Genomic DNA, 26930 nt, shown 5'->3' with positions numbered 1-26930 from the left:
ATGCCACTGAGCGGCCGTGGTGGCCCAGCCACAAGGATCCGGGCAGACGTAGGGTATGGTGGGTGTCGGGGTGCTGCTGGCTGCGGATCCAGGGAAGGTCTGAGAGGTTGAGCGGGCGGCAGACTTGGGGCCAGAGGCCAGGTGACTGGGCAGAGGGGAACCTCTCTTGTAGGGCCCCTGCCAAGTGTTGTTGGCTCTCCAGGAAGGAAGGAGGGAGTCCCCGTGAGGCGGAAACGGCCCCTCAGCGGTGTTCACGCGCTCCTCGTGCTCCTGGGCGCGCGCCAGGTGTTTGAGTGGGAGAGTGTTCACGGCAACTGCAGGAGGCCTCCGAGGTGGGCGAGGCGCTGTGGGATGGGCCGTCGGCAGCACGTGCTACCAAGTCCTTCTAGAATAGCGGTTCTCCAAGTTTTGGATCTCAGGATGCCTCTACACTCTTTATTATTTTTTTTTAATCTTTGCAAATTATATATATATATTTTTAAAAATTTATTTATTTATTTGGCCGCGCCGGGTCTTAGTTGCAGCATGCGGGATCTTTAGTTGAGACGTGCGGGATCTAGTTCCCTGACCAGGGATCGAACCCGGGCCCCCTGCATTGGGAGCGCGGAGTCTTAGCCACTGGACCGCCAGTGAAGTTCTGCCTCTACACTCTTAAAAATTATTGAGGACCCCAAAGAGCTTTAGCTCTTATGAGTTAATACCGATCTTTATTTATTTATTAGGAATTAAAACTGAGAAGTAAAAAGATTTACTTGGTAGTTTATTTCCAAATTAACAATAATAAGTACATGTTCTACATTTATATACATTACATGTTTATAAATAAAATATTTTGAAGAAAAAAAATTATATTTTCCAAGACGAATGTAAGTGAGAAGAGTGACATTCTTTTACTTTTTTTTTTTTTTTTGCAAATATCTTGCATAGAAGTCTGGCTTAGTAGAAGACTGCCGGATTCTCATATCTGCTTCTGCCTTCCAGCTGGTATGGTATCACATGTCACCCAGGAGAGAATGAGAGTAGAAAAGGCAAGGAATGTCTTTGCATCATTATGATCATAGTTTTGACTTTACAGATTCCCTGAAAGGGTTTCAGAGACCCCTAGGGGTACCCTGACCAAGACTGGAGGACCGCTGTTCTAGAACATTCCAGCCAGCCCGGCTTTTAGCATGGAAACCTCTAGTGAACTGGTGCCCCGAGTTGGCCCACTCACCGAGGGGTTTTGCTAATTTACTCCAAACCACCGTGAGTTAATTCACTTCCGCTGATTAAAAACTCATATTTTCTTCTTGACTTATAATCCATACTTTGACAAGCAGTGATTTGGAACGTTTTGACTTTGTTCATTCAAAGTCAGCAGTGACCATTAGAAATACAATTCGAGTCATTTACATAATTTAAAAATGTTAGTAGCCGCCTAAAGAAGTGCAAAAGAAACAAGTGAAGCTGATTTTAATGATGTATCTTATTTGACCCAATATTTATAAAATATTTTGTATCATTTCAGCATACAAAATCAACAAAACATCATATGAAAATCAAATCATAAAATTGATACAAAACATTGATGACATGTTTTTACACCCTTTTTTCGTATTAAGTCTCCAGAATCCAGTGCGTATTTTCATGTATAGCACATCTCAGTTTAGATGCTACATTTGCATCCAAAATACTTGATCTTTATTTAGATTTCATGAAGTTCTACAAAAATTGGAAAAGTAGGTTCATATTCAAGTTCTTCCAACAATTGGAGTGTGAGCATTCAAGTTAAAATGAAATGAAACAAAAAATTCAGGGGATTCCCTGGTGGCGCAGTGGTTAAGAATCCACCTGCCAATGCAGGGGACACGGGTTCGAGCCCTGGTCCGGGAAGATCCCACATGCCGCAGAGCAACTAAGCCCGTGAGCCGCAGCTACCTAGCCCGCGTGCCACAACTGCTGAAGCCTGGGCACCTAGACCCCATGCTCTGCAACAAGAGAAGCCACCACAGTGAGAAGCCCGCGCACTGCAACAAAGAGTAGCACCCGCTCGCCGCAACCAGAGAAAAGCCCACGTGCGGCAACAAAGACCCAACACAGCCAAAATAAATAAATAAGTAAAATAAAAATAATAAGATAAATTTTAAAAAAATTGAGTTCCTCATTCACAGTAGCCACATTTCACGTGCTCAATAGCCAGATATAGCTAGTGGCTGTCATATTGGGCAGAGCCGCTCTCAACTATTCCTCTGCTTCCCTTATCCATCCCATCCTGCGGTTCTTCAGTGCTTAGAAGCCTGGTTAGGAAAGGTTAATCATTCTGATTATTCTTCTAGGAAGCTGGCACCCCAGTGGGTTTCTTCATAGGCTGGTTAGGATGTCTGACAGGCAGCTGCGTTTGGGAGAAGCACCCTGCAGCCACAGCTAGCGGAGGCAGATTCCCTTTTGGCTTGGCTTCCAGGACCTTCTCATTTGATGTTTTCACGTGTGTAGGATAATGTCACTCTGTTACCGATGCAGCTGTGACGTATACTGCTGGCCACGGCCAGCCCTGGAATGGATCTCTCTCTGATTGGACATGGCAGAAGCTTAAATGGGATGCCACCATGAAGGCCTTAGGTTGATGTGCTTGTTGGGACCAAGCCCTGGAGTTTGCTACGTTCTCAGCGATGAACTCCACATCAGTGTCAGAAAGTTAGGGCAGGTTTGCTCGCCCTTTGTCTTCCTGTCTTCATGCATCGGTGTGCTTTCCAAAAGGTAAAAGAAAGCAATGGAATGAAATTCCAGGCCAGACGGACGCAGGGTAAAGATGCAGCCCTGAGGTTAGCATCTTATCATTCAAAGGCAGCAAAAGTAATTTAACAAGGCTCAAAGGAGAGAGCCAAAGAAAGTCAAGACTTTGTTCTGTTGGTGAATTATTGATACATCATCTCCAAACCATTTCAAATTCAGGAGAATGAAAAGCTGCCCCCTTTGACACATTGGGGGAGTCTCTTACTTGTACTCCCCAGATGAAAAAGTCTAGAATTCCAAGTCTAACCATTTGGTCCCATTACTGCAAGTTTTGTGGCTGGTCAGGTGTTGGATTCTTGTCATTGAGTGAGCAAAAGAGAAAAATGACTTTCATCTCTTTCACATGTTCTTCCTTCCCCACGTTGACTGCTTAAGCTTTTAGCCCGTTTTATCATTCCATCGTATCCATTCTCCTAGTGTTGGACCCACTCAGGAATCCTGAATCTGAGTGCATGATGTCATTTCTAATAAATCTAAAAGGAACTGGAAAGCTTCTGGAATTTACTTATCTGAGGTAGCCAAACTAAATAAACTTAATTCACATCCATCAGGAGCTCAGTGAAGGCTAGCACCATTCTGGTTGAAGTGATTTCACACTAAATGACACTGGCTCCTTATGGAACTGGGTGCCCTAACTCTCCTGTCTCCAGGTCCACAAAATGCCTTTCAATTCACACACTCAACTGTTAGGGTCAAGAATTACCTAAGACAGCACTTGTGCCGCCATCTTGAACACATTTGGATTTGGGGAAGCCAAGTCTTTTCTTCAGCCCTTACACTAAGGAGCCAGAGTCATAAAAAGATGAAAAGAAAAAAAAAAGTGAAATCAGAATGTTAGAACGATTAGGGGCCTTGGAGATTATCTAATGCGCTTTCTCGGTCCCTGAATGATCTTGCTCTTAAGACCATTTTAGTGTTCTTTCGCCTTCCTGGGAATTTTTACCTTTGCTCAGATCCTCAAGAAATCTTAAGTGAAGCGTTAGCTCGTTCTAGAACTATAGAAAGCCCAGTGCTTTCTCCTCCCCTTCCGTGCCCCAATTCTCTTCCACCTGCTGACTTTTCAGGCTTATCCTTTCAGCATTAGGCCTGTAATTGGTATTAAAATGCAGATTCAGTAGGAAAGGCTAATGCTTAAACCTTTATGAGGTGTTTTCACTTTGGAGCTGGGAAGGATCAAAGTAAGGAATGGTTAGTTTTGATTCAATAAGGGCAGGGGGTCGGAGAGAGGAGGAGGCAGTGCCAGCGTGAAAGGTAAAGAGACCCAAAATGGAAACTTGGAGGCCCTACTTGGGACTCAACGGACTCTGGCCTCTTCTCCCCAAACATTTGCATTTGTATGAATGTATCCTAGACTCCTTGTGGAGATCCAGGTACTTGATAATTGTTCTTGTCAACTGGAGCCCGTGCCAAGTAGAAGGTTCTGGTACTGCGGGGCAGCTCAGGCCCAGGGTGAGGGTTCCCAGCCTTGCCAGAGGGGTATGTTAGTGGCTTTCCCTTCCCAGTTTGTGGAAACAGCAGTGGGGAGCCATGCAAGGTGAGGGAGGTCAGGGTCTTCTTTTCAACTTTATTATGAATGGGAAACACTTATCCAGGCTCAAGGGAGAGCTTTACGTAGGAGTGTATATGTAGCCACCCATGCAGCACACACCCGTGGACTTAAACACACACACGCACGCGCGCGCACACACACACACACACACACACACAGAGCTCCATCTGCACATAAATGTTCCTCCTGAAACACTCAGCAAAGCAAGTGACAGGTATTTCCTGTGGGTAGCTGGGATTTCAACCCTGGTCTTGCCTCATTATTAACTTGGGTTTGGGATGTGAGTGATGGGAGGTGGTGAGTCTGTGCTCATAGAATAGTTGTGAGAATTCACTGCAATAGCACATACAAAGCATTTAAAATAATGCTTAAAAAAAATTAAACAATAAAAATAAAATAAAATAATGCTTGACAGCTAGTAGGTGCTCAATAAATACCTGCTGAATGAATAGAATATTCATTTTATCATCATTCAATTATCACCATGAGGCAACTTGACGTGGTGGCTTTAGATTTAGTGAGCAGAGTGGAGAGAGGCCCTGTTAGGAACCACGGGCAGATTCAGCTGCAGAGAGCTCTCAGTTTATGAAGGAAAGGAAAAACAACTAAATGTCTCAAAACAACACAAACGATGACATCTGGGATGAGACCGAGAGGGAGATTGACATCTCACAATTAAATAAAGGCATTGCCACGGAGCAGCTGCTGGAGAGACAGTGGAGCCAGGCCTTGGTTTTTCGTTTTCCTAGCTGCAGGCTTTGGTTGGAAGTGTTGAGCTTCTACTTGGATTTGAATGAACCACAAAAAGAAAACATCTTATTCCCCCCGTTTTTGTTTTTGTTTTTTTTTTAGCACTCCTCACCCTTCACTCCCTTCTCTGCTTCCTTTCCTGGAATTCTGCTCCAATGTAAGAAACCAAAATGGTGGCACTTCCTTGATGAGAGCAGAGACTGGCTCGCGGTGGGGCTCTTTAGGGGGATGGAGCGCTACGTACACTGCACTTGGCTCATCTCCTGATGAAAAGCAACTGAGAGATGGGGAACTGAGGTGTGCCTTATCATTGATGCTCCCCATTTCTTGACCACGTGGTAAGGACTCCTTCCGCAGACGCTGGCGTTAAGCCTGGTGGGGACTGGAACAGCTTTGGGGCCAGGCAGCTCCAACTGGGGCCTACTGGGCCTTCAATTTTCCACACATGTGCACATATGTACAAGAAGCCAGCAGCTGGGCAGCGAGCAAGCTTGGGTAGCAATCCGCTGACCAGGTAGCAGTAGGTCTGAGTAAATCACGGCGGCCTGGGCAGCAGATTTCGCTCCAGGGGATGGGGATTTAAACAAGGCGAAAAGGCATTCACCCAACTTTTTCCTGAAGTGCCAGAGGAAAGAAACAGGTCAGTGGTGAATACAGAATGAGCTTTCGGCCAGTCTCCAAAGTGATTTGACCTATTTAGGAGCCATTGAGAACAAGCCAAAGGAAGCTCCGTAGCTCTCATCTTGATTTGTCAGGGGAGAATAGAGAGGGGCTGGACCGCCAGGCGGCTGGAGTCCCTGAGTGGCTTGTTCGGGAGCATATGAGTGAATATGGCTGGAACTCATGAGAAGGACTCTAGGACATTGACTCTGGGCCAGCTCCTGGCGCAACTTAGCAAGCAGATGATAACCCCAGCAGATGCATTGGTAATTGGGGTGCCCGCTCAGGCAGCCTGATCCTTGAGGAGGACCATGTCGGATTCTGAAAACCTTCCTACAGGTTCAACTTGGCTCCAAGACCCTTGTGTAAAAGGAAAACTGAGGCCAAGTCAGCAATGGCCGTGTAAACGTGAGGGCTTCCACGAAGAGCAAAGCCACAACAGTACGGAGGCCAACTCCGCTCCAGTCTGGCAGGTTGGAGTTGGAAGTGGATGCTGTCGGTGCCCTGCCTGTATCTCCTTTATCCACTGGCGCACTCCTCCTCCAGCTGCTGGGAGTGTTGGCCACCGAAGGCTACAGCTGCCTTCCCCAGAGAATGGCTGTCTGCCAAATGGAGTAACCTGTATTGCAGAGCTCCCTGCGGGATCAGGCTGAACCAGATCTCCAGCTGAGGCCACGTCCTTGCCCAGTCCTGTGCCCACCCCCCAGCTGCATCCTGCTTCCCTGTGGCCCCTCCACTGAGAGTACCCCCTCCATGCTTCATTTGAATAAGAATCCGCATCCTAGACGTCTCTTCTAAGTAACCCAACCTGAGAGAGAGTTGGGGGGAAGGGGGGGCATTTCAGAACAGTTCCAAACCTGACTACACATCAGAATCCCCACGGTAGCTGTAAAAATGCAGATTCCTAGGCCCAACACCCAGAGATTCTGATTCAGTGGGACTAGAGTGGAGTGGTGCCTGAGATACTGTAGTTTTCCTAAGTGGATCCTTGGTGATTTGAATACAGCCAGTCCTTTGACCAATGGGAACCACGCCTTCTAACTCATGGCATTTATTTCCTTCCTTAGATCTTTCAGGAAACATTTATTGATTGAGTTCGGGAACAAACCACATCATCTGTGAAAGGCACTAAGAAGGGGAGATTTAAGTAAAAGGATCCACAGTTCTTGGCAAGCCTCTTGAAGTCCAGCCTACTATGCTTGACTCTCAGAAATTTTTCAGCAAATAGTATCTTTACATTTTTTTCGTGTGTGTCCTGAAACGTAAAGGTCTGTCTGGTTGGGAAAAGGGAGTCTCTTTTGCGGCACTGAGTTGCCATGGAGCTTTCCAAAAAGGGGCACTTGACCGAACTTAGAATTTAATTAAGGCTTTCCAGTCACCATGCTCAGAAGTATTAACATCCGAACCCCTCCCCTCCCTGTTTCATTAAGAGGCCTAGATTTTCTTTTATTGGTTGTGTGGATGATTTGGGGATGAAATTCAGAGAGAAATACTTTGTTCTGTTATCAGGGACCCTGAGATAGAAAGGCTCATGAACAGGTTCTCATGAAAGACACAATACTGAGGAATTTTTTTTAAAACTCATTAATTAAATAACTGAAAGAAGATGGTTCAGCCTGATGCAGAATAAGGGAACATTCTGGATTTTGCAACAATAATGATGATAATAGTGATAAGAATAGCAGCAAAACTTGCTATCGCTAAGATTTGTTTGAGTGTTTACTATGTATAAGGCCCAGCACTAATTAATTACTTGGTCTGTATTATCTTTTTAATCCTCCCAGCAACTCTCTGAGGTAGATATATCCATTGGGGATTAACAGGGCTTCAGAAAGATGGAACTTTATTCCTCTGTTATGTAAAAGAAGTCCAGGGCTGGTATGGAGACCAAGGCTCCTTCCAGCTCTTGGTTCCACACATCTTTGTGGTCCTCACCTTCTCGATCCAAAATGGCTACTGGAGCTCCAGCCATCACATCATTGGCCCAAACAGGAGAATGAAAGCAGGAGCATGGCTCTTGTGTTCTAAAGAGACTTTTTAGAAATCCCACAGCACAATTGCTTTGATCTCATTGGCCACATAGCAGCCCCTAGTTACAAGAGAGGCCTGGACGTGGAGTCTTTTGGTTGTCTGGCAGTGGACCCAGTTTAAAAAATTGAGGTCAGCAGCCACACAGCACAGGTAGATCAGCTCATTGCTTTGTGACCACCTAGAGGGGTGGGATAGGGAAGGTGGGAGGGAGACGCAAGAGAGAGGAGATATGCAGATATATGTATATGTGTAACTGATTCACTTTGTTGTAAAGCAGAAACTAACACACCATTTTAAAGCTATTATACTCCAGTAAAGATGTTAAAAAAAACTGAGGTCTTATGAACTTGAAAGGGAAGGCAAATATGGAAGATTTAGTAGGAAATGAACAGTTTCTGCCATAGTAGGTAATATTCTTATCACCGTTTTGCAGGTACGGAAAATGAGGCACTGAGAGACTGTGTGACTTAGCCATGTTCACGTAACTCATAGGCGGCAGAGCCACGGCAGGACCCCAATCTCTGACTCGAGGGTCCCTCTCTCTTCTTTTTGGTTTTTTTTTTTTTTTGGCTGCGTTGGGTCTTCGTTGCTGCACGGGGGCTTTCTCTAGTTGCTGCGAGCAGGGGCTACTCTTCGTTGCTGCGAGCAGGGGCTACTCTTCGTCGCGGTGGCTTCTCTTGTTGCGGAGCACAGACTCCAGGTGCGCCGGCTTCAGTAGTTGTGGCGCGCGGGCTTAGTTGCTCCGCGGCATGCGGGATCTTCCCCGACCAGCGATCGACCGCATGTCCCCTGCACTGGCAGGCGGATTCTTAACCACTGCGCCACCAGGGAAGTCCAAGGGTCCCTGTCTTAACTACTATTCCCTCCTGCCCTTTTGCTACTCCCTCCTGCTATTTTTGCTATTTTGTAAAACAGTTGTGTTTCCTTAGAGGTTCATTTATTCATTTCCTGTTTTCTTCCCAGTGTGCCTTTCACCCTCTTCTTTGCAAATATCCCAGCCGTGCTTCACAGCTCATCTCCAAGGCCCCAGAAAGCCCCTCCTTGCGCCCCAAGCTGCTTTCTTCATTCAGTAAATATTTATTGAACACCTACTATGTGCTAGGCACTGTTCTAGGCACTTGGGCTTCATCAGTGAAAAAAACCAAAGACTCCTGCTAGCTTAATAGGTGTGTGATCTTGATCAAGTTCTTTAAGCTTTCTGAGCCTCGGTTTCCGCATCTGTAAAATGGGAATAGTAAAACTCACTGCACAGGGTTACTGTAAGGGTTAAATAAGATACTATATGGAAAGCGCAGTCAGTGGCACATCATTGTGTTTTGAAAAAATGGTACCTATCGCCGTTGTTATCCTGAACATGTCTGTCTTGCCCAATAGGCTGTAAACTTCTCATGGGCAGGAATAGTAGCCAAGGCCTCTGGTATCACCCACATATCTTACTGACCAAAGAGAGGGGGCTTAGTAAATGTTTGTTGAGTGGTTAAAAAGGGTCCTGGTGTGGAGAGAACTTCCTGTTTTCTTATGCTGCCAGATTTAGGAAACTGAGAAACAGACTAGGCCCCATAGGAACTTTTTTTTTTTTTTTTTGCCTGATTTAAGCTGTGAGTTGTGGTGGGTGGTGTGGTAAAGAGAAACAAGACTGAAAAAACTGAACACTCATCTCTCCTCATACTCTCCTGGAAGGCCACAGAAAGAGCATATATTCTTTTCCTTTTAGGGTTTTTTTATTTCACCTTCTCTGATAGATTGAGTGTCCCAGCAAGTCCTGCTGACGTCTTCTTGTGTTTTTCCTGTCTCCTCATTCTCTCCTCCATACTTTATTTCTCATCTTGGTCTCTGCCACCTGTGGGAATAGTGCCGTTGGCCTACTGTCCACAGAAGAAACTTTGGGAAGTCCAGAGGCACTGTGCGCCCGGGGTCCCAGGGCTGTTGCATTCTAGTCCCACAGGCAGACGCCCACGGAGAGCTAAGCAACAATTCCTTCAGGACCACGTGCCAGGTTTGCTGACCACTGAACTTCCCCCGTTTTGTCTTCTCAGCCCAGCCTTCCCCTCGGCCCTTCTGCAAAGGTGAAAGGCAAGTTCACAGGATACGGGGCCTTCTTTCTTCCCTGACATCTGGTTTGATTCTGGGCCGCTAAATAGTGGCTTTGCCATGAACAACAAAAGCTAATTCACTGCGGTTTTTAAACACCAAGTGCAAATATTTTTCCTTTTCAGCTTGGGGTCACTGGAAGGGAAAAAACAGGGCTGAGAAGGAGACTAACCTTTTAAGAACTCTTATATGACTTCCCATAGAAAATAAAACAACGGCCTCATTTCCTTCCATCCATGAGTCTTTTTATGAGTGATTGTTGTCTGAGGCAAGACTGGGAATCCAAAGGTGGTTTTTTTGTTGTTTTTTTTCTTTTTGCTGTACGCGGGCCTCTCACTGCTGCGGCCTCTCCCGTTGCGGAGCTCAGGCTCCGGACGCGCAGGCTCAGCGGCCACGGCTCACGGGCCCAGCCGCTCCGCGGCACGTGGGATCTTCCCGGACCGGGGCACGAGCCCGCGTCCCCTGTATCGGCAGGCGGACTCTCAACCACTGCGCCACCAGGGAAGCCCCCAGAGGTTTTTAAATACTTTGTTAGCTTGCTTTTCGACTCAGAAGCCCACCGTGAGCGCTTTTACGGGCGCGCGCGAATCCCGGGAAGGCGCAGGGCCACCCTCCGCCCTCTCTGCTCCCTCTCTTCCTCCCTGGCTGGCTTTCCCTCTCCCTTCTGTCCAGCGCTCAGGATTCGAGAGGGCGAGGGCCAGGCCAGACACTGCTGCTGTTCACAGGTGCTTGGAAGGCTGAGGAATCGGTGTGGCTCCGGGTTCCAGGCAGACTCTCTGTTGATTTGGGCTGTCCTAGCGCATCCCAAGCCTCGCACCCAGCACTTCCTCTTCAGACACGAAGTCGCCCATCCTAGCTCTCGCTCCTCATGGTTATGGGGCAGGAGAGGGCAGCTGACGCTGTTGGTGGGTTCAGCGTTCTCTCTGGACTGCAGAACAAACGCCCTTCTCGGACGTTCCCTTCATTTCTCTCCTTTGTTTCTCTCCTCCCTCCAGCTTTTGTGCGTGGATTCAGTTGCTGGGTTCAGCGGGGTGGTGAATCATGTGCTGGGGTGACATAAAGGCTGTGAGAGCAAAGCGGTCGAAGTCTCTGACTTCTCCCTTTCTTGCCAAGAGGACGATCTGAACAGGCTCCAGGATGGCTGATGTCTGTGAAAGGGCTCGCAGATACTTGCCATGTACTATTACTGTTGTTATTGGCCTCGCAAGAGTCTGACATGTTGATACAGGTGGTGTGTGCGCTGGGCCTGGGAGGGGATCCGATATTGATTTGCAACCTGCAAAGAGCAGACTTCAGTTGTATCCTGCCCCTCATCCTTTCAGCGTGTGCGCAAATATTTGCAGACCTGTTGAAGGGCTCGGCCTCGCACCAACCTAGCATTTTTTCACAGCCAAGTGAACCAGCCCCAGCCTGGTGAGGAGGGTGGGGGGAGGGGAGCGACGTGGGGCAGCCGTGGGGTGATGGGATGGGGTGTATCCCTTCTCGCGGCTGGACAGTTGGCACCGGGGCTGGGCTGCTGTGGCTCCCTGAGTGTTAGTGTTTGGCCAGCTTCCTGTCTCTGGCGGCGTGCTAACAGTTGCCATAGCCACGTGGCACGTGGCAGAGCTTCTCCAACTGGCAGGGCCTGGGAGTCTGCATTTCTCGCCAGCTCCCAAGTGAGGCCAGTGCTGCTGACTCCCTGGCCTATATTGCACTTGGAGCAGGGAGGCTGTAAAAAAGTACCACTGCTTTGGGAACTCCTCCAGGGCTGAGGAAGGAGAGTGCAGCTAAGCCCCTCCTCTGGAGACAGGGTGTGTCGAGGCTGCCCTGGAGTCCTGATTTGCCATTCAAGTGAACCCCGGAGGGATTAGCAGCTGGCCCAGCACTTGGGTGAGACCATCTCCCCCTCCAGGGGGGAGTCCCGGAGGCAGCGCAGATGTTGTGTGAAAATCTGCCACCCTCCTTGCCGAAGGTTGCCCTCTCTCGCCCTCCCACCCCCCCTGCTCTGCCTGCCGACTTAAGCAGATCAGCTTTCAGCTCCCTGGGACTCCAGGAGGGCTTTGGATGAAAGAAAAGGCCCGTCCTTAAGAAGCAGAGCGGGAATCCAAGCATGCCTCTCGCCTGCTGCATGCCCAAGAATGCAGGTATTTGGGGTTTGCAGCATTTCCTGGCAAGACAAAGGGGAAGGGGAGCCGGCGTGTTGGGGGGGGGGAGAGGCCGGCCTGATGGGAGAGGGGCTCGTGCTGCAGCAGCGTCCTATTCTGGGGGGAACGAGGAGAAAGCGAGCCCTTTCAGAGGAACAGACGTGAGCAAGGGAGGCCATGCCTGACCCTCAGGGATGACCTTCATGTTTGTGCTCAGCGGCTCCTAAGCTCTGGGGACTTCGGGTCGTTCTTTCTGGCTGGCCAACTTGGCAACTTTGGGTTCCTTCTGAGGTGCCGGACCACTTCAGACAGAGAGGACAAGCCTTTCTTCCTCCTCCTCTTCTGCTCTGACGGTGGCCTGTCTTCCAAGAGGGCCCAGAGGGTATCCCAAGGTGCGGTCAGGGCAGGACTCTCACGCTCTGGCCTGGGCGGCGGGGGGAGGCTCAGCTCGGCTCGGCCCCGCGTCCTGCACCGGCTGGCGCTGGGCCTGGCCTGCCGGGCCCTCGCTTCTCCTCCATCACCCCGCCCCCGCTGTCTTGTTGGAACTCCTCAGTATCCTGCCCTCTCCCTGAGATCACACACACAGAGATTTCTTTCTCTGCCTGTGGCCCCCAGACAGCCCTGTACGGGGAGTCCCCAGACCCGAGTTCCCCAATGTCTAGTTTCTATTCCACCTTCAGTGGCCTTAACCTACTCGGGGCCATCTTGACTTCTTTGGTCCTAAACCCTCCTTCCCGATAGCTCTTCGCTACATAAGGTCCGCCACCCAGCTGAACCCGTTGGAAAAGTGTTGAACTGTTTGCAGCACTCGTCCCGCACCGTGGTTACTCCTTCCATTTTACCTCGGGCTCCTGCGTGGCAGGGACGGTGCGTTTCTTACATTTCTTCTAGACACGCCACCACCATCCTCGTCACGGGGAGCACTCAGCAGAGCAGGGGCGGCTGAGTGACGTCATGACGTCACGACGTCACGTCACGGCTCCAGCCGGCGCTCTCCTTGGCCCGGCCTAGCCACCTGAGTGCACCTTTGCCTCCACTGTCTCTGCGGAGACTGAGGCAGTGCGTGGCCACGCTCTAGGGACCACGCGTCGGCCTGACCACTTCCGGCATGGGCGCCCGCAGCCCTGCGCGGTGACAGTGGGGTGACAGTGGTGTTCCGCCCTGCCGGCTGACAGCAGTCCGTCTGAGTTGCTTTTCCAGGTGTGCTGAGGGGGCGGAAACAGGCCTGTGGACCAGGCAGCTTCTGGTGGGCGCCACTGAACCCGTGTCAGCTGCTTCCGGCCGGGCGTCGCGGCTTCCGAATTTGGGGGGTGGCGGCCTTGTTCAATCCGCATCTCAAATATCGTATACGCTGACGATAAATAAGCATTATTTGATGTGCAGGCCACACCTCAGGCCAATTCAGTCAGAACCTCTGGGGATGGACCCAGGCATCAGTGCGTTTCTTTCAAAGCTCCCCCGATGGAGTCCAGTGTTTAGCCAGGGTTGAGAACCGCTGCCTTAGGTAAGGAGGAAGAAGTTCGCTCCCACTCTAACCCCCCACTTTCCCTCGGGGGACCGAGTGAGACAATTCAGGACCTAACTTCACACATTTTCATGAGGGTCAGTGGATTCTGGGGAGAGTGAACAGCCCGGTAGGGTCACCAGGCTGGAAGGACTGAGTAATGGGAGGGGGTGTCAGAGGACTAAGGGAGATCTTCAGGTCTCCAAGGAAAACTGGGTCAAGCCGTCCTAAAGGTCTTTTCCCCATCTTTCTCCTTGAGCACAGACTGGAAACTTCCAAGGCACGGGGGTTGCTGGCAGGCCACGGAGGGATTGGAGAAGGTTGCAGGGCCACATGGCAGAGGGCTCAGACTTCTCAGAGCCGCTGGCGTTTTGTGAACTTGGCCATCTTCTGGCATTAGTTGCAGCAAGGTCATAGCACCCCCGCCGGCTGCGGACAGCTCACAAGTGGGGAGACCAGGCTCTTAATCAAAGATGCCTCCACGTAGGACTTGGCAGATATTGCATTCGGCACAATAAAAGCTGGGGGGAAACTGACTGCCTTTTGCTTCAACACAAATTTTATTACACCAGGTTTCATCCTAAAAATGTAATCGCTTGGGGTGTGTGTTTATTACGTAAACAGTACGGTTACTCTCCTCTTCCCCGTCTTTCAAACGGGAATCTCAAAGAGAGTTTTATTTACTAGATTTAAAGCCATGGAACAGTTGTTTCATACGATTGCCTTATAAGCACAGGAATAATTCCGGGAAAAATAAAACTCTCTGCTTTCTTTCCTCCTCAGCCCCTGCTGAATCTCCCCAACCCAGAGGCAGGCACAGCCATGTGCTGACCATGGTAGATCCTGTAGCTGATAAGCTATATCTGGGTAGACTTCAATGGGATAGTGTGGTCTTCAGGAGGAGAGGAGAGTGGGACTCAAGCTTCAGGCTCCTGTTGGGTGTCATGGTGGCTTGGGCAGGTGTGAGAACCACTTAAGCTGGTCAGGCAAGCTCTTAGGGCCCAGACCCCTACGCCAACCCCTAGTCAGGGGCCAGAGGGCCCAACAGCTATTGCCATTATTTATGCCCCGATCTCTGGGCGTTCATATTTACCAGTAGCGAAGCTTTCACATCGGTATGAATGTCAGCTCAGGTCCATTGGTTCGTTCCTGGGAACTCCACATTCAGAGGGAGTGAGGTGTAGACTGCCGCCATCTTATGACAGAGTCTGTTTTGTCCATTTTATTGGTGTTTCCCATTTTTAATTCATTTATCTGGTTTTATATCCACTTACTTGAGATTTTAAACTTTTTTTTCTATTTCTTAAGTTGAATCCTTAATTTAAGAAATAAATATGAGAATTGATAGCTATAAATTTACCTCAGAGTACAGCTTTGGTAATTTCCATTGGTTTTACTCTGTGGGCTCGTTGTTAAGGGTTTCATCCTCTAGATAGTTAGGTTTTATGAGAGGCAGCCTATGGTGTGGGGATGCTTTAGTATCTGCCAGATCTGGATTTGAATCCGTACTCTGCCATTTATCAGTTGTGTGACTTTGGTCAAGTTACAGGATTGCAACTTCCTTATTTCTAAAATAGAGATGGTGAAAATCTGCCTTGTGTATTCTTTAAATGAGGATGAAATGAAAGAATGCAGGCAAAGGACTTAGCATAGCTCACCTAGTAACTGCTCCATCCATAGTAGCTGTGGATAATAATCCTATTTAAAATAACATGCCTGTGGCACAGGCAAAAGCTTCATGGCTGGGAAGCTGCTCTCTATTTGCATGTCTTAGGCAGAGGGCCAGGAGAGTGGGCATCTTTTCTGGATCAACCCACTTATCCTAATGTCCTCCAGAGGCGCTAGCAGATGGGACATGAAAATACCAACAGTGTGCCTAGGGAAGGGCTTGCAGCCAAGTGTTACACTGGACATGCTGAGGCTAGCTTGGAAAAAACTCGGCATAACACAGAAATTCACCATTGAGAAATTCCTCCAAAATTTCTTAGTCTCTGTCCCTTGTGGAATGTTCCTCAGTAGAATATTTGAGCTGCTCTGTCCCAGACCTGGCTTCTTTCCCGGCTACCCAACTAGGTCACTTCCCGCTCTGTAAGGACCTTGACTGCTTGGCATGGCCAGGGCCTTGAAGGAGGCGAGCACCGGGGGAGGTAAACTTTATGGAGCAGCATCTCTGTGCAGGGCACCAGGCTTGGCTGTGGGCCTCAGACGTGACTAAGACACTGTTCTGCCCCTGAGCACTTCCAAGTCAGGAGGATACTGACCCATGAGCACCAGAAAGGCTGGTCACAGTACCTCAGGGCCCAGCCACAGGATGAAGGGAACAAGTCTCCCTCGTCGGGTGTGGCATGGCAGGCCAAGTGTAGCCGATGGAGCAGGGGACCTTTGAACTGACTACGTTAGGGTAAATAGGTTAAGGTGTATCAAGTTTGGGGTGGATTTTTGTTTGTGGGGGGTTTTTTTTTTGCTTGTTTGCTTGTGTGTTTTGTCTTGTTTTTGAGAACACGATAGAATGAGGTCACTCTGATGATCTTCAAAACTAAAAAAGAAGTACCTAGTTTCTAAAACCAAGTGAAACATCTTTTATAGAGTCAGTATTTTGCAGAAAATCAAAGCCTATTTGCTTGGGATTGATTCTTGCCTTCTCTAAGGCGGGGCGGGGGGGGGGGGTGACGGGGAGGTAGAGGAGATGGTAAGATTAGGGAGGGCTAAGGCTGCAGAAAGCCAGAAGCAAGTGTAATCTGCTGTCCACACTCTACGCTGCACAACCCGTCTGTATGTAAACTTACGTGGAAGTTACTTGTCTGTGATTAAGGCAGAATCTTTGGGTCTTCTCTGAAGCTGACCTGTGCTTCTGAATACTCTGTCGGGTAGCCTGGCTCTCTCCCTCCTGGGTGCCTCTTTTTGGGTCAGCGGGGATACTGAGAAAGTCTCCTCTCCTGAGGGATGCTGGCCTTGCATGTGGCTGTAACTCACTGACCTTGAGTGTGGTAACAACCACTGGCTCCCAAAATGGCAGAAAGGAGATGTGGAAGGGAATTCATCTCAGCCATATCCTCTCACATCTGAATCACAGGACTGGTTCTTCAGCATCCAGAGGCCAAATGTCAAACACCAATAAGGGGAAAGATGCAAATGTTTCCTCAGCTTTGACGAACTGAGGCCTCCCAGGAATGTTATCTTTGCTCACTTCTGGCCCCCACTCTACAACAGAGTGAGGAAGAGGTTTTGATTTATTCGTAAAGATAGAGTAAATCACTCTTCTCTCACCACCTCGTCGTTGTGTTATGCTTGCCATGGATGGCATTTGGCCTTTAACAACTAGGATATCCCCCTTCCATCTAAGTTTTGATCCCTGGAAACCTTCACCAGCAAGATAGAGCTGGATGATTAATTTTGAAGTAAGGATATGCTTGAGAACAGGCCAGGGGCACACATCAACAGCCACAGGGCCCTTGGCTGAAATGGTTAATAAATTACTCATCCCAATGAATGCAAGCCTGTAGCTCCTGCTCCGAAAGTCAGGGGTGATGATGGGGGCCACGGGTTTCTGGTACTTTCCACAGCTACCTTGGAAAGCAAGCAAAATGGCCAGCTGGGAGAATTAAGATTAATTGTGTGTTGAATGCTTTTCCTTGAAAAGAAGTTGACTTGTAGCTTTTCTTGATTAGCCTTTTTATTTTTCCCTTCTGCCTCTCTCCTCACGGCATTTACTTGCTTCTGCTGCTGCCGCTGCTTTTTTTTTTTTTTTTTTTTTTTTTTTTACACCCAGCCACTCATGGACTCAAAAGAAATCACTGGCAGATAAGATATACCCTTGATTCATATAAGAAGAGAAGCTTTTGAGTTCAATGATAAAAAATGACTTCCTTTCCTGTTCCACAGCATTCTTGTGGCTGGAACTCTCTGTACAACGGTGACATTTCTCTACCCTTGGTCCAGAGTATCAAGAAGAAAATAAGTATGAAATTTGAAACTTGGTAAAAGGCGAAAATCCAACTCATTGCAGTTTAATAGATATCTAGGCCTGGATCAGACTCTGTAGGTACAGAATCTCCCTACATCCTGCCCTATATTGGGGGCAAAACTGAGGACTCACCCTACCTTTAAGGTATTGTAGCCACATCCAAAGACCCAACCAGCACTCGGTGAAAGAGCAGTCAAACCAAACTGGTGTATGACTACGAGTCCAAGCCTGTCTATTAAAAAACAAACAAACAAACCAAGCTTCAGAATGATTGAAGAGAAAGTGAATGAGGGATGGAGGAGGTGAAGAGGGAAAGGGAAGGAGGCTCCTTGAAGGAGGTGAGATTTACTTTGATGGATTGGTAGGAATTTGTTGGCCAGGAGAAGCATTCCAGGGTCATAGCTCTCTAAGCTGAGGTTCCTTTGCAAAATCTCGTAGGCTTGTTGTGAAGACTGAATGATGTAATGAAAATAAGGCACAGAGCACATCCGGAGATGGTGTCATGAGTAAAACTTGCAGGGTCCTTCCTAGGGAAGGGAGGCTATTAGAGGTCCTTTACCCTCTAATTTTACCCCTTTTTCTGAGACTTGACTCTCATCTTTCATATCTTGGCCGACTTTGGTCAATATTAGTTCACCTCTGGCAAAATGAAAGCAGATTCAACCAAGTATCAACAGACGTTTTTAACGCTACTCCATTTCTCAATATAACACCTTATACACTGGTTTATACTTTCTGTAGTGGGTGGATATTTGCGTGGAGGTATAAATATAAAACCAATGGCTTATGCTAGCATTTCTCTTGGGTCTTTGTTTTCAACAACTCATTTCAGCAACTTCAAAAAATATTCACTCGATATTTTTTTTCTTCTAATCTGTTTATCCTCCTGTGGTTTCATTTGGGTCACCAAGGAGAGGTATTTCTGGAAAGAAGCCATGAAACTTATTTCTTCTAAAGTTTAGCAGTTACAATAGAAGGCTAAGTACTTTGCATCATAAATGGTTAATATAATGTTTTTGAGAGGGGTCTGTCCATTGACATTGGGGGCTGAGGAGATTTGGGGCCCAGAGGTTGGGGAAAACCAGGATGTTAATATTAAAAGTCATTTAATGACCCCTTATTGTGTGCTCTGTCACGGTCGCTCCTCATCACAACCCTCTGAGGCAGGCACAATTATGCTCGTTCCCTAGATGAGGAAAATGAGGCTTCGGGTATTTACATAACTTGCCCAAGATTACAGCTCAGACGATACAGAGCCAGGACTTGGACGCATGTCTGTCTGGTTCCAAAGCCCAGGCTTTTTACCACCAGGTTTTACTGCCTGTAAGGATTTGAAAATAATGACTCCGAACTAAGTGTGGGAGTGATGTTTTCAGGTTATCATACAGGTTAAGAGTTAAAAGATGTGCTATGGCTTACGCTCCAGTCTCTGCTTAGGTCATCCAAAGTGAAGGAAACTTAGTTTTTATTTGAAGGAGCAAAAACCGATCAGCAGAGATGGCCCCGACCAAAATATGAGACTGTGAGCTGAGGTGTCAGACAAGGGACAGAACCAGTAGTGTCCCCTGTCTTCAGAAAACAGGAGTGGAGTAGGTAAGGCCTTTGACTTTCTCGTTCAGTTCCTAAGCTAGTTAACTTGACTGCCTGTAACCGATATATTTATTACGCAGCATTGTTTATCAGGGACATATTGTCCAAATATTCATTTCCTAGGAGAGGGTTGTAAATGTCTTCTGGAATCATAAAAGGTGATGGATTAACAAGTGCTAGAGGTGGTGGCAGGTCAAGGAGTTACAATGCAGGCTTTCCCACACCGCTGCTTGCAAGTGTCAGTAGTTCAGATGTTGTTTCTCAGTGGTGCGAAAGGGGATAGTCTGTCCTCTGATGTCCTGACTTCAGCGACCCGGTGAAGGTGTCTGCAGGGATTATTATACTTTACCTCATTCAAAGTTTTTGAGCTAAGTAACAAGTAGCAGGTATGATTACAGCTCTTCCTGGAGTTGCAAAAATCTGATTGTAAATGTCTCCCTTCTACACGTGGCCATCTTCGTACCATCATCTGCTTTCCCAGAGTTCCCAGGGCCACTTGCTCTGGATAGCTACCCAGCTGCTCTGTGCTGACAGCACTACCTGTTGGTTAGAACAGAGAACTCCTGGACTCATCAGCCTTTCTAGCCCTTTGAGTTGAAAATGCATGTGTCTCTGAAGTTCCCTACACCAGCCGGGAGTTTCAGCCGTGCAAAATTGTTTGCATTTTCTCATCACATCACCGTCTCACACACCCCCAGGCCGGTATACACTGTTCCCTCCCTAGAATGTTTTTGTGACCAGTTTCATCCGAGTCCATTTGGAAGCCTTGGCTTAAGCATCACCTTCCTTGGGAAGCCCTTCCAGAAATTGCCCAGGGGGGTTTTGACATCTCTCCTTCCGTAGCCCGTATGCTCTACATGCCTATATTTTAGTGGTGCTTCCAAGGGCAGGCAGAGGATAAACTAGTACCCCTAAGGTGGAGATGGAGACGGGTAGACTCAGGCGTAGCCCAAAGCAGCCTTCCAGAGATCTTTAAGATTTCTTTGCAATTGTATGCATCTATAAAATCTGCACTCTTCTCTACATTGTTTAATATAAAACAATCTCCCCCCAAATAATTATTGAGTAGAACTAGTGGTCCAGGAAGAGTCCCCACATTTATCCTGTGGCTTCCTGAACCCTCAGACACAACACACTGTATCTCGGGAGTACGTGTAGGTCACTCTGAAAACCGTGTATAGCACAGTGTCTTTCTAGTCGGCTGTTCTATGAGCTTCTTCAGAGCAGGGACTAGGTCTTCCATCTCTGCTATAATATTTATAAGATTTTAGATGCTCAAAAAATTTTTCTTGAATGAATCTTTCTAGTGATCTTGGGCATAATATAGAACCAGTGTTATTAATCCTCAAAGAGATAAGACACTCCAGTTGTAGACCCCAAGGTCTCCATCAGCCCACTCTTCTGTCTAGTTATTCTTGCATTTCATTGGGCACTGGCATTTAAGATTAATTTTTCAAACCATCTTCTGGAGTTATGTTAACATTTATTCACTACCATGATACCGGTATTGTTTTCCACTCTTGTTCATGGCAAATGCATATTTCCCCAGCAATACTGTGGAAGAAAGAAGCCTTGATGGGCAAACTTGGAACTCTAAACGCTATTTGTCATTTCTTTTCCATGGGAAAATTTGTGTTGAATTAAAAAGAAAAACTTAGAGATGAGCTCTGGAACACTCTGAGGCTGGAGACTGACTGTATTCAAGCTTCAGTTTATAGGGCTTACTGCCCACAGCCTGAGGGAAGGGGAAGGAGGCCTAAAGCCAGAGTCACAAAGTGACATCCAGAATCACTGGAGTGGTCAGGGATGACCTCAGATGGGTCCTTCCTTCGGGTCTCTCGGGTTCTACCAGCATCATCATTGGGCTACTTTGGGTGTGTAATGTACATCCCAGGAAGCCAGAAACATTCATTCTTACACATCCTACTGACATTTGCCTCTGTATGATCCTAAAACTCTTTGTTTCTCTCAGGTTCAGACAAATGAACACCTGAAGCATCTATTATCTCTCCTTTAAAAAAATTTTTTAAAAAAATCTTAAGTTTCTTAATAAATATTTGAGCAAAGGAGCTCCTCTGTGCAAAGCAACTTTCAACACATGGTCCATTTATTATGAGATGATTCTTCAGAAACTTCCCAGTGGTACCCTTCCTTCTTTAGAAATCAGTTACTCTTCGTAGAAATGAAACACCCTGCAAGAACAGGCCAAACCATGCCTCAATTGTCCTCTGTGTCACACTCCAGCTGGCTCCTCTAGTGTAGCTTCTGGTACATCATAGGGAGTGCACCCGGTCTTTTCTCTTTCTGTTGTTCAACTTGACCCCATCCTTAAATGAAGAAACCTTCCCTCCCAGTTGGGCACGTAATAACTATTTTTTCTGTTGCCTCTGATCTGGATGTTTCAGTTCTGATTCCACCTGGAAGGCAGCTCATGGAGGTCCCAGCCCAGAGCCTGAATCCATGTTCTTAAACTGGGCAAAGCTTTTGGGAAGCAGGGTCAGAACCTGACCTGGGAGAAGCTTCAAACACTGTTATAGAGAAGGTTTTTTTTTTTTTTTTTTTTTTAATTCATAAAGTTTCTCGGTAAAACATCCCCTTTCCTGGAACATAATTAGTACGTGTTGAACCACAAATGTAGAAAAATCATTGAGGGTACAGACCAACATATGTTCACAGAGCTACAAAGAAGGTTTCTTTCTTTCTCCTTTTCCTTTATATGCTCCTTATAAAACCTTGCCAGAGTCAACTAACAGGGACCCCTTTTCATCACATACACTTTTTCCCAAGAAGTAAAATAAACTAAATTAATTCATCCACTCAGCACTGTAAATACCAAATGAAAAAACCATAGGTGTATAGATGTAAATACTGCCTCTGTAATTATTTTTTGTGTTTGTATAACTAGAGGACGCCGAGAGAAAGAAAAATTAGTCAAAGTTCAAAGGTTCCCAGGTTTACTAAGAAAATTAGAAAAGAAAAAAGCCCAGGCATCCACATGTGAAGATAGCTGAATAATCAACTCATATGTAACGTTCCAGCATTTTCTTCAAAAGAAAGGGCTTTTTTTCTTTTGCGGTTCGCGGGCCTCTCACCGTTGCGGCCTCTCCCGTTGCGGAGCACAGGCTCCGGACGCGCAGGCGCAGCGGCCACGGCTCACGGGCCCAGCCGCTCCGCGGCATGTGGGATCCTCCCGGACTGGGGCACGAACCCGCGTCCCCTGCATCGGCAGGCGGACTCTCAACCACTGCGCCACCGGGGAAGCCCTTCTTTTTTTCCTTTTGAGGGTCTCCATCTGTAACTTTCCCAGGTGTGTGGGAAGGAGAAGGGTATGCATCTCTTTCCCCTGCCCGCCTGTGTCTTTGGATACCCTGTCTTCTTAAGAAGACAGCCATGACCGTTGTTGTTGAATATTACAAAACTGACACCGCACCCTAATACACTGTAGTTCTTCTTGTTCCAGGGCGTTACTCCTCTTTTTCCCTGAGGGGGTTCTGGGGTTGAACACATCCTCTCTCCTTCACTTTCTTCTATCCACTGATCGACTCTTGAGGGTGGCTCTGGGCCACTCCCCTTGGCGAGTCTTTTCCCCAAATCACGTGACCCAACATCAGCCTGACAAGCCCAGGACTGAGGAGGGAAGGTGGGTTTCTGGGACTGAAGGCTATTCATAGGAAGCGTCTCTGAATTGGCATTTTCACGGGATGAGAGTGCCGTGACAAATAAGTGAGATGATGTGAAGACTTTGAGCTATGGCAATATTTGGACCCACCAAAAAGAAATTAGTTTTTTTACAGAAGGTTTTCGTTTATTGATATCTGCACTTAAATGAACAATTCTCAACCCTTAGTATCTGTTTTGACAAGTGGTTAAACATTTAATGAGCTGCCTCAGTTGGTCTTTTCTGTGTCACAAAACACCCCAGTATTTAGTGGCTGAAAATTTAATGGGTGGTCCTTATGGTTGAGCCCTGCAGGGCTTGCTTCTGTGTCTGTAGTCACTCAGTCGGCACTAGATGCCCTAGGGTGGCCTCATTCACATGTCTGGTGGTTAGCAGGCTATGGGTCAGAATGCGGGGGAAAGTGGGCCCCATGTGTCTCGTCAAGCAACGGAATAGCCTAGCCCAGCCTTCTGACAGTAAGCCTGGGTAGAGGCACCAAGATCAGCAGAAGTAGAAGTTAGAACGCATCTTGAGGCCTAGGCTCAGAACAGGTTCAATGTCACTGCCACTACATTCTGTTGGCCAAATTAAGTCACAAGGCCTGCTCAGATTCAGGGTGGAGAAATAGATTCCACCTTTTGATGGGAAGAGCAAATTTTAAAATTTGCAGTTTTTAAAATATGTAAATTAAAATGGATTTGGATTCCATATATATGTGTTAGCATACGGTATTTGTTTTTCTCCTTCTGACTTACTTCACTCTGTAGGACAGACTCCAGGTCCATCCACCTCACTACAGATAACTCAGTTTCGTTTCTTTCTATGGCTGAGTAATATTCCATTGTACGTATGTGCCGCATCTTCTTTATCTCTTCTTCTCTCGATGGACACTTAGGTTGCTTCCATGTCCTGGCTATTGTAAACAGTGCTGCAGTGAACATTGTAGTACATGACTCTGTTTGAATTATGGTTTTCTCAGGGTATATGCCCAGAACCTAGGGGCAGGACAGGAATAAAGATGCAGACATAGAGAATGGACCTGAGGACACGGGGAGGGGGAAGGGTAAGCTGGGACGAAGTGAGAGAGTGGCACGGACATACATACACTCCCAAATGTAAAGTAGATAGCCAGTGGGAAGCAGCCGCACAGCACAGGGAGATCAGCTCGGCGCTTTGTGACCACCTAGAGGGGTGGGATAGGGAGGGTGGCGCAAGAGGGAAGAGATATGGGGATATATGTATACATATAGCTGATGCACTTTGTTGTACAGCAGAAACTAACACACCATTGTAAAGCAATTATACTCCAATAAAGATGTTTTAAAAAAATGGATTTAGAGTTCTTCCAGTAATAAGGTAGCTCTCACCTGCATTCAAATAGACTTTGTAAGTGGGACAGAAGGAGTAGGAATTGCCCGTGGCCATGACAATGAGTGATCCGTGTAAACACTATCTACCATGTGGGTCATAGTGTTAAAAGATTGTGAACAGCTCTCCAAAAGGCAGTGTGGTGAGGTGGAAGGAGCATGAACGTTGGAATCAGACAGATCCAAGTTCAAACTCCCATCTCCCCAACTTTTAGCCGGATGGCCTTGGACAAGTCACTTAACCTCTCTAAGCATCAGCTTCCTCAACCATAAAACAGGAATAGTAACACCTAAGGCATAGGGCTGTTGTGAGGATTAAATGAGGTTATGGTATAACACCCGGTACATAGTAAAGAGCCATTTCATGCTAGTTTCCTTCCCCATCCCCTTAATTTTTTGAAATTCATATGCAGTGGATGTAGTAACTTCGACTTAGACTCAAAGCTGCCCAGTTGCTTTCTCTGCCAGCTACCAGTTTTTCTTTTTCCACATACTGTATATTTTAGAGAGATGACCGTGATACAGTATTTCTCAACCTGGGATCTTGGCAGTATTTGTAAACATAAGCTTACAGCTACCAGTTCCAAGACAATTCTTAGTTTTGGTGCTACCAATTATTTCACATTTTTGAATTGTGCATAGGTTGGTTTTCTTTACGGTCTGGATACGCTGAGGAATTCTGGAAACTCACCTGCAGAAAAGAAGGCTTTGAAATGATGATGGGAATGATGTTCTCTCAGAAAGGATGCATCTACATTGGATAAAGCTTGCAGACATCTAGGAGCTCTAGATAGTGAGGTTGGTCTTTGGGGGCTTAAAGCAGGCCAGACTGGGCAAAACCTGTGCTTCTCTAATGCCTTCCACGGGGCTCCATTTTGGCGAAATCATCATAATTCCCATCAAGACAGCACAGAATGATAATGGTTTTATTTATTATTTTATATGCATTGCCAGTATATGCAAAGCTTTATAGCTTGCCATAAATCGAGAGGGATTATCACAGCTGTTACTTATTTTAACAGGTCACAATACAGTAGTTGATGCCAGATGGTTTTGAGAATTTTGAGAGAGAAATTTTATACAGGCAGCCATACAGATACTAGCTTGGGTAGCTGGGCCCTGAGATTAATTTACATGTGTTATGACATAAAATATATATGAATAAACACATAGTTCCTTATGAGCGAGTGAGCCACTTTATAGCAGTGATTTCTTGTGCAAGTCGCGGGGTCTCCTGTGAGCAGTGAGCGGGGGCTGCCGCTGCTAATAGGAGAGACGAGGAGTAAGGCTCCGCCGCAACCATGGCTGTGCAGGGACCTCCAACTTGCTCCAGGGAAATCAACTTGGCCGGCCGAACTGGGTTTCTAGCATGGGAGCCAAAGAGAGTAAAGCCTTAGGGAAACATGGAGAGGGTGTGTATCGTGGAGAGTGGAGCTAGAATTGGGATCCCCAAGGCCACCAACAAGGGCAGCCTGGGGCAGAAAGGTTACCCAGGCTGGGCGGATCCCAGAACATACCATCGCCCTTGCTGGTGCTGAAATTTACGTGTAGGGTGGTCAGTTCTGGATGAGTAGCAGAAATGGCAAGAAGAAATCAGAACTGATGATGAGGAATCATTTCAGAAGGTGGTGCTGGTTCCAGGTTTCATAGAACAATAGGCTTCCGGCGCAAGAGACCTGGCGAAAACTTCCCAGATCATCTCCACCCTCCTTGTTCCGTAGATGAAGAAACGGACCAAAAGGATCACTTACATACGGTCATCTTGGTTCTTTCAATAAAAGAGTGAAATCAGACTGTCAGGGTATGTGGCATCTGTAGGCCTCTCCCCAAATCTCTCCCCTTGACCTGCCCCACTAGTGTGTCTCCTGCTGCCCACTTCATGCTGGGAAAGGACCGCATCCCCACCTATCAGAATAATCCAAAGACCAGGTCTAAAGCACAGCTGGGTGGGTTTCCTTGGTAAATTGTCCCAAGATATAAAGATAATATACCACCTCTGGAACAGGAGTAAAATTTTTGAGCCTTTTCCAGTCGATTCTTCCAGTTCCTATAAGATAGGTGTCAACAAAATAATTAAGCAGGAAAGGTGAGTTTAAAACAGATTTGGGGCATATGACGGATATCCTCTATGTGTAGAAAATCAGGAAGTGACAGTATTTTGAAAGTTGAATAGCCCGTGAATGTCAAGGGACAGAATTAGAACGTTTATTGTAGCTTCCCCCCAAGATGACTACTAGAATTAAAGCTTTGAAAATCTGTAGGCTAGACAGTACCAAAATGCCCCACTCTTTTCAGAGATGCTGAGCTTCCGGTAACTTCAGCTCTCTGGAACACAGCACTAAGCCTGAAAGTAAGTGGAAGGCGCTTCCCAAGTCTGCAAATAGTGGTCAGCAAGCCCACGTGCTCTCTCACTTAGGTTCTCGCTCAGACCACTAGTAACTCTTCTTCAATGGGCAGATGTGACCCAGCCGTGGTGTCTGTTTTCCTCAGCCCACCGTGGGTTCAAACTATGGGGAAGGACCTAGAAGAAGGGTGAGAGAGGAATGACAGTGGAGACGAAACATCAGGGAAAGAGCTTGGAAATCCAGAAAGGAGTTTTTGAAATGCGTTGCCATAGATACCAATAATAAGCCTTCTTAATAAACACCCTAAGTAATCAGCAAAGCATTAAATTGTGTTTTGTATCATCTGATTAAAGAGATAGGAAAGTGAATTGTTCAAGGTAGGCTAATTCTGGTAATCCACCCCCAACATTTCAGTGGCTTCTTTCTCACACTGCAGTCCAGTGCAGGGCGCCATGCAGTCATTTGGTACCCAGGCGCCTTCCATCTTGGGGTTCTTCCACCCTGTAGAGCCTCTGTGTTCCTCCTG

The 26930-nt window shown here is 47.1% G+C and overlaps 1 protein-coding gene across 4 annotated transcripts in view; it reads left to right on the top strand.

Moving 5' to 3' along the window:
• Positions 1-26930, top strand: part of NHS (NHS actin remodeling regulator) — a 343065-nt gene that overhangs the window by 226029 nt on the left and 90106 nt on the right. Inside the window, exon 1 of one of the 4 annotated variants that reach the window (XM_059050774.2) lies at positions 11676-11976. The exons of the other annotated variants lie outside the window; for them this stretch is intronic. Within the exon in view, the coding sequence (XP_058906757.1) occupies positions 11943-11976 (34 nt within the window). The 5' untranslated portion in view covers positions 11676-11942. Of the gene's footprint in view, positions 1-11675; positions 11977-26930 lie in introns of those variants that run through there. 4 annotated transcript variants of the gene reach the window in all.

This window comes from Kogia breviceps, chromosome X, assembly GCF_026419965.1.
Source record: "Kogia breviceps isolate mKogBre1 chromosome X, mKogBre1 haplotype 1, whole genome shotgun sequence".
NCBI classification, from domain to species: Eukaryota; Metazoa; Chordata; class Mammalia; order Artiodactyla; family Physeteridae; genus Kogia; species Kogia breviceps.
The sequence above is the reverse complement of the archived record's forward strand: the minus strand, read 5'-3'. Positions and strand labels throughout refer to the sequence as shown.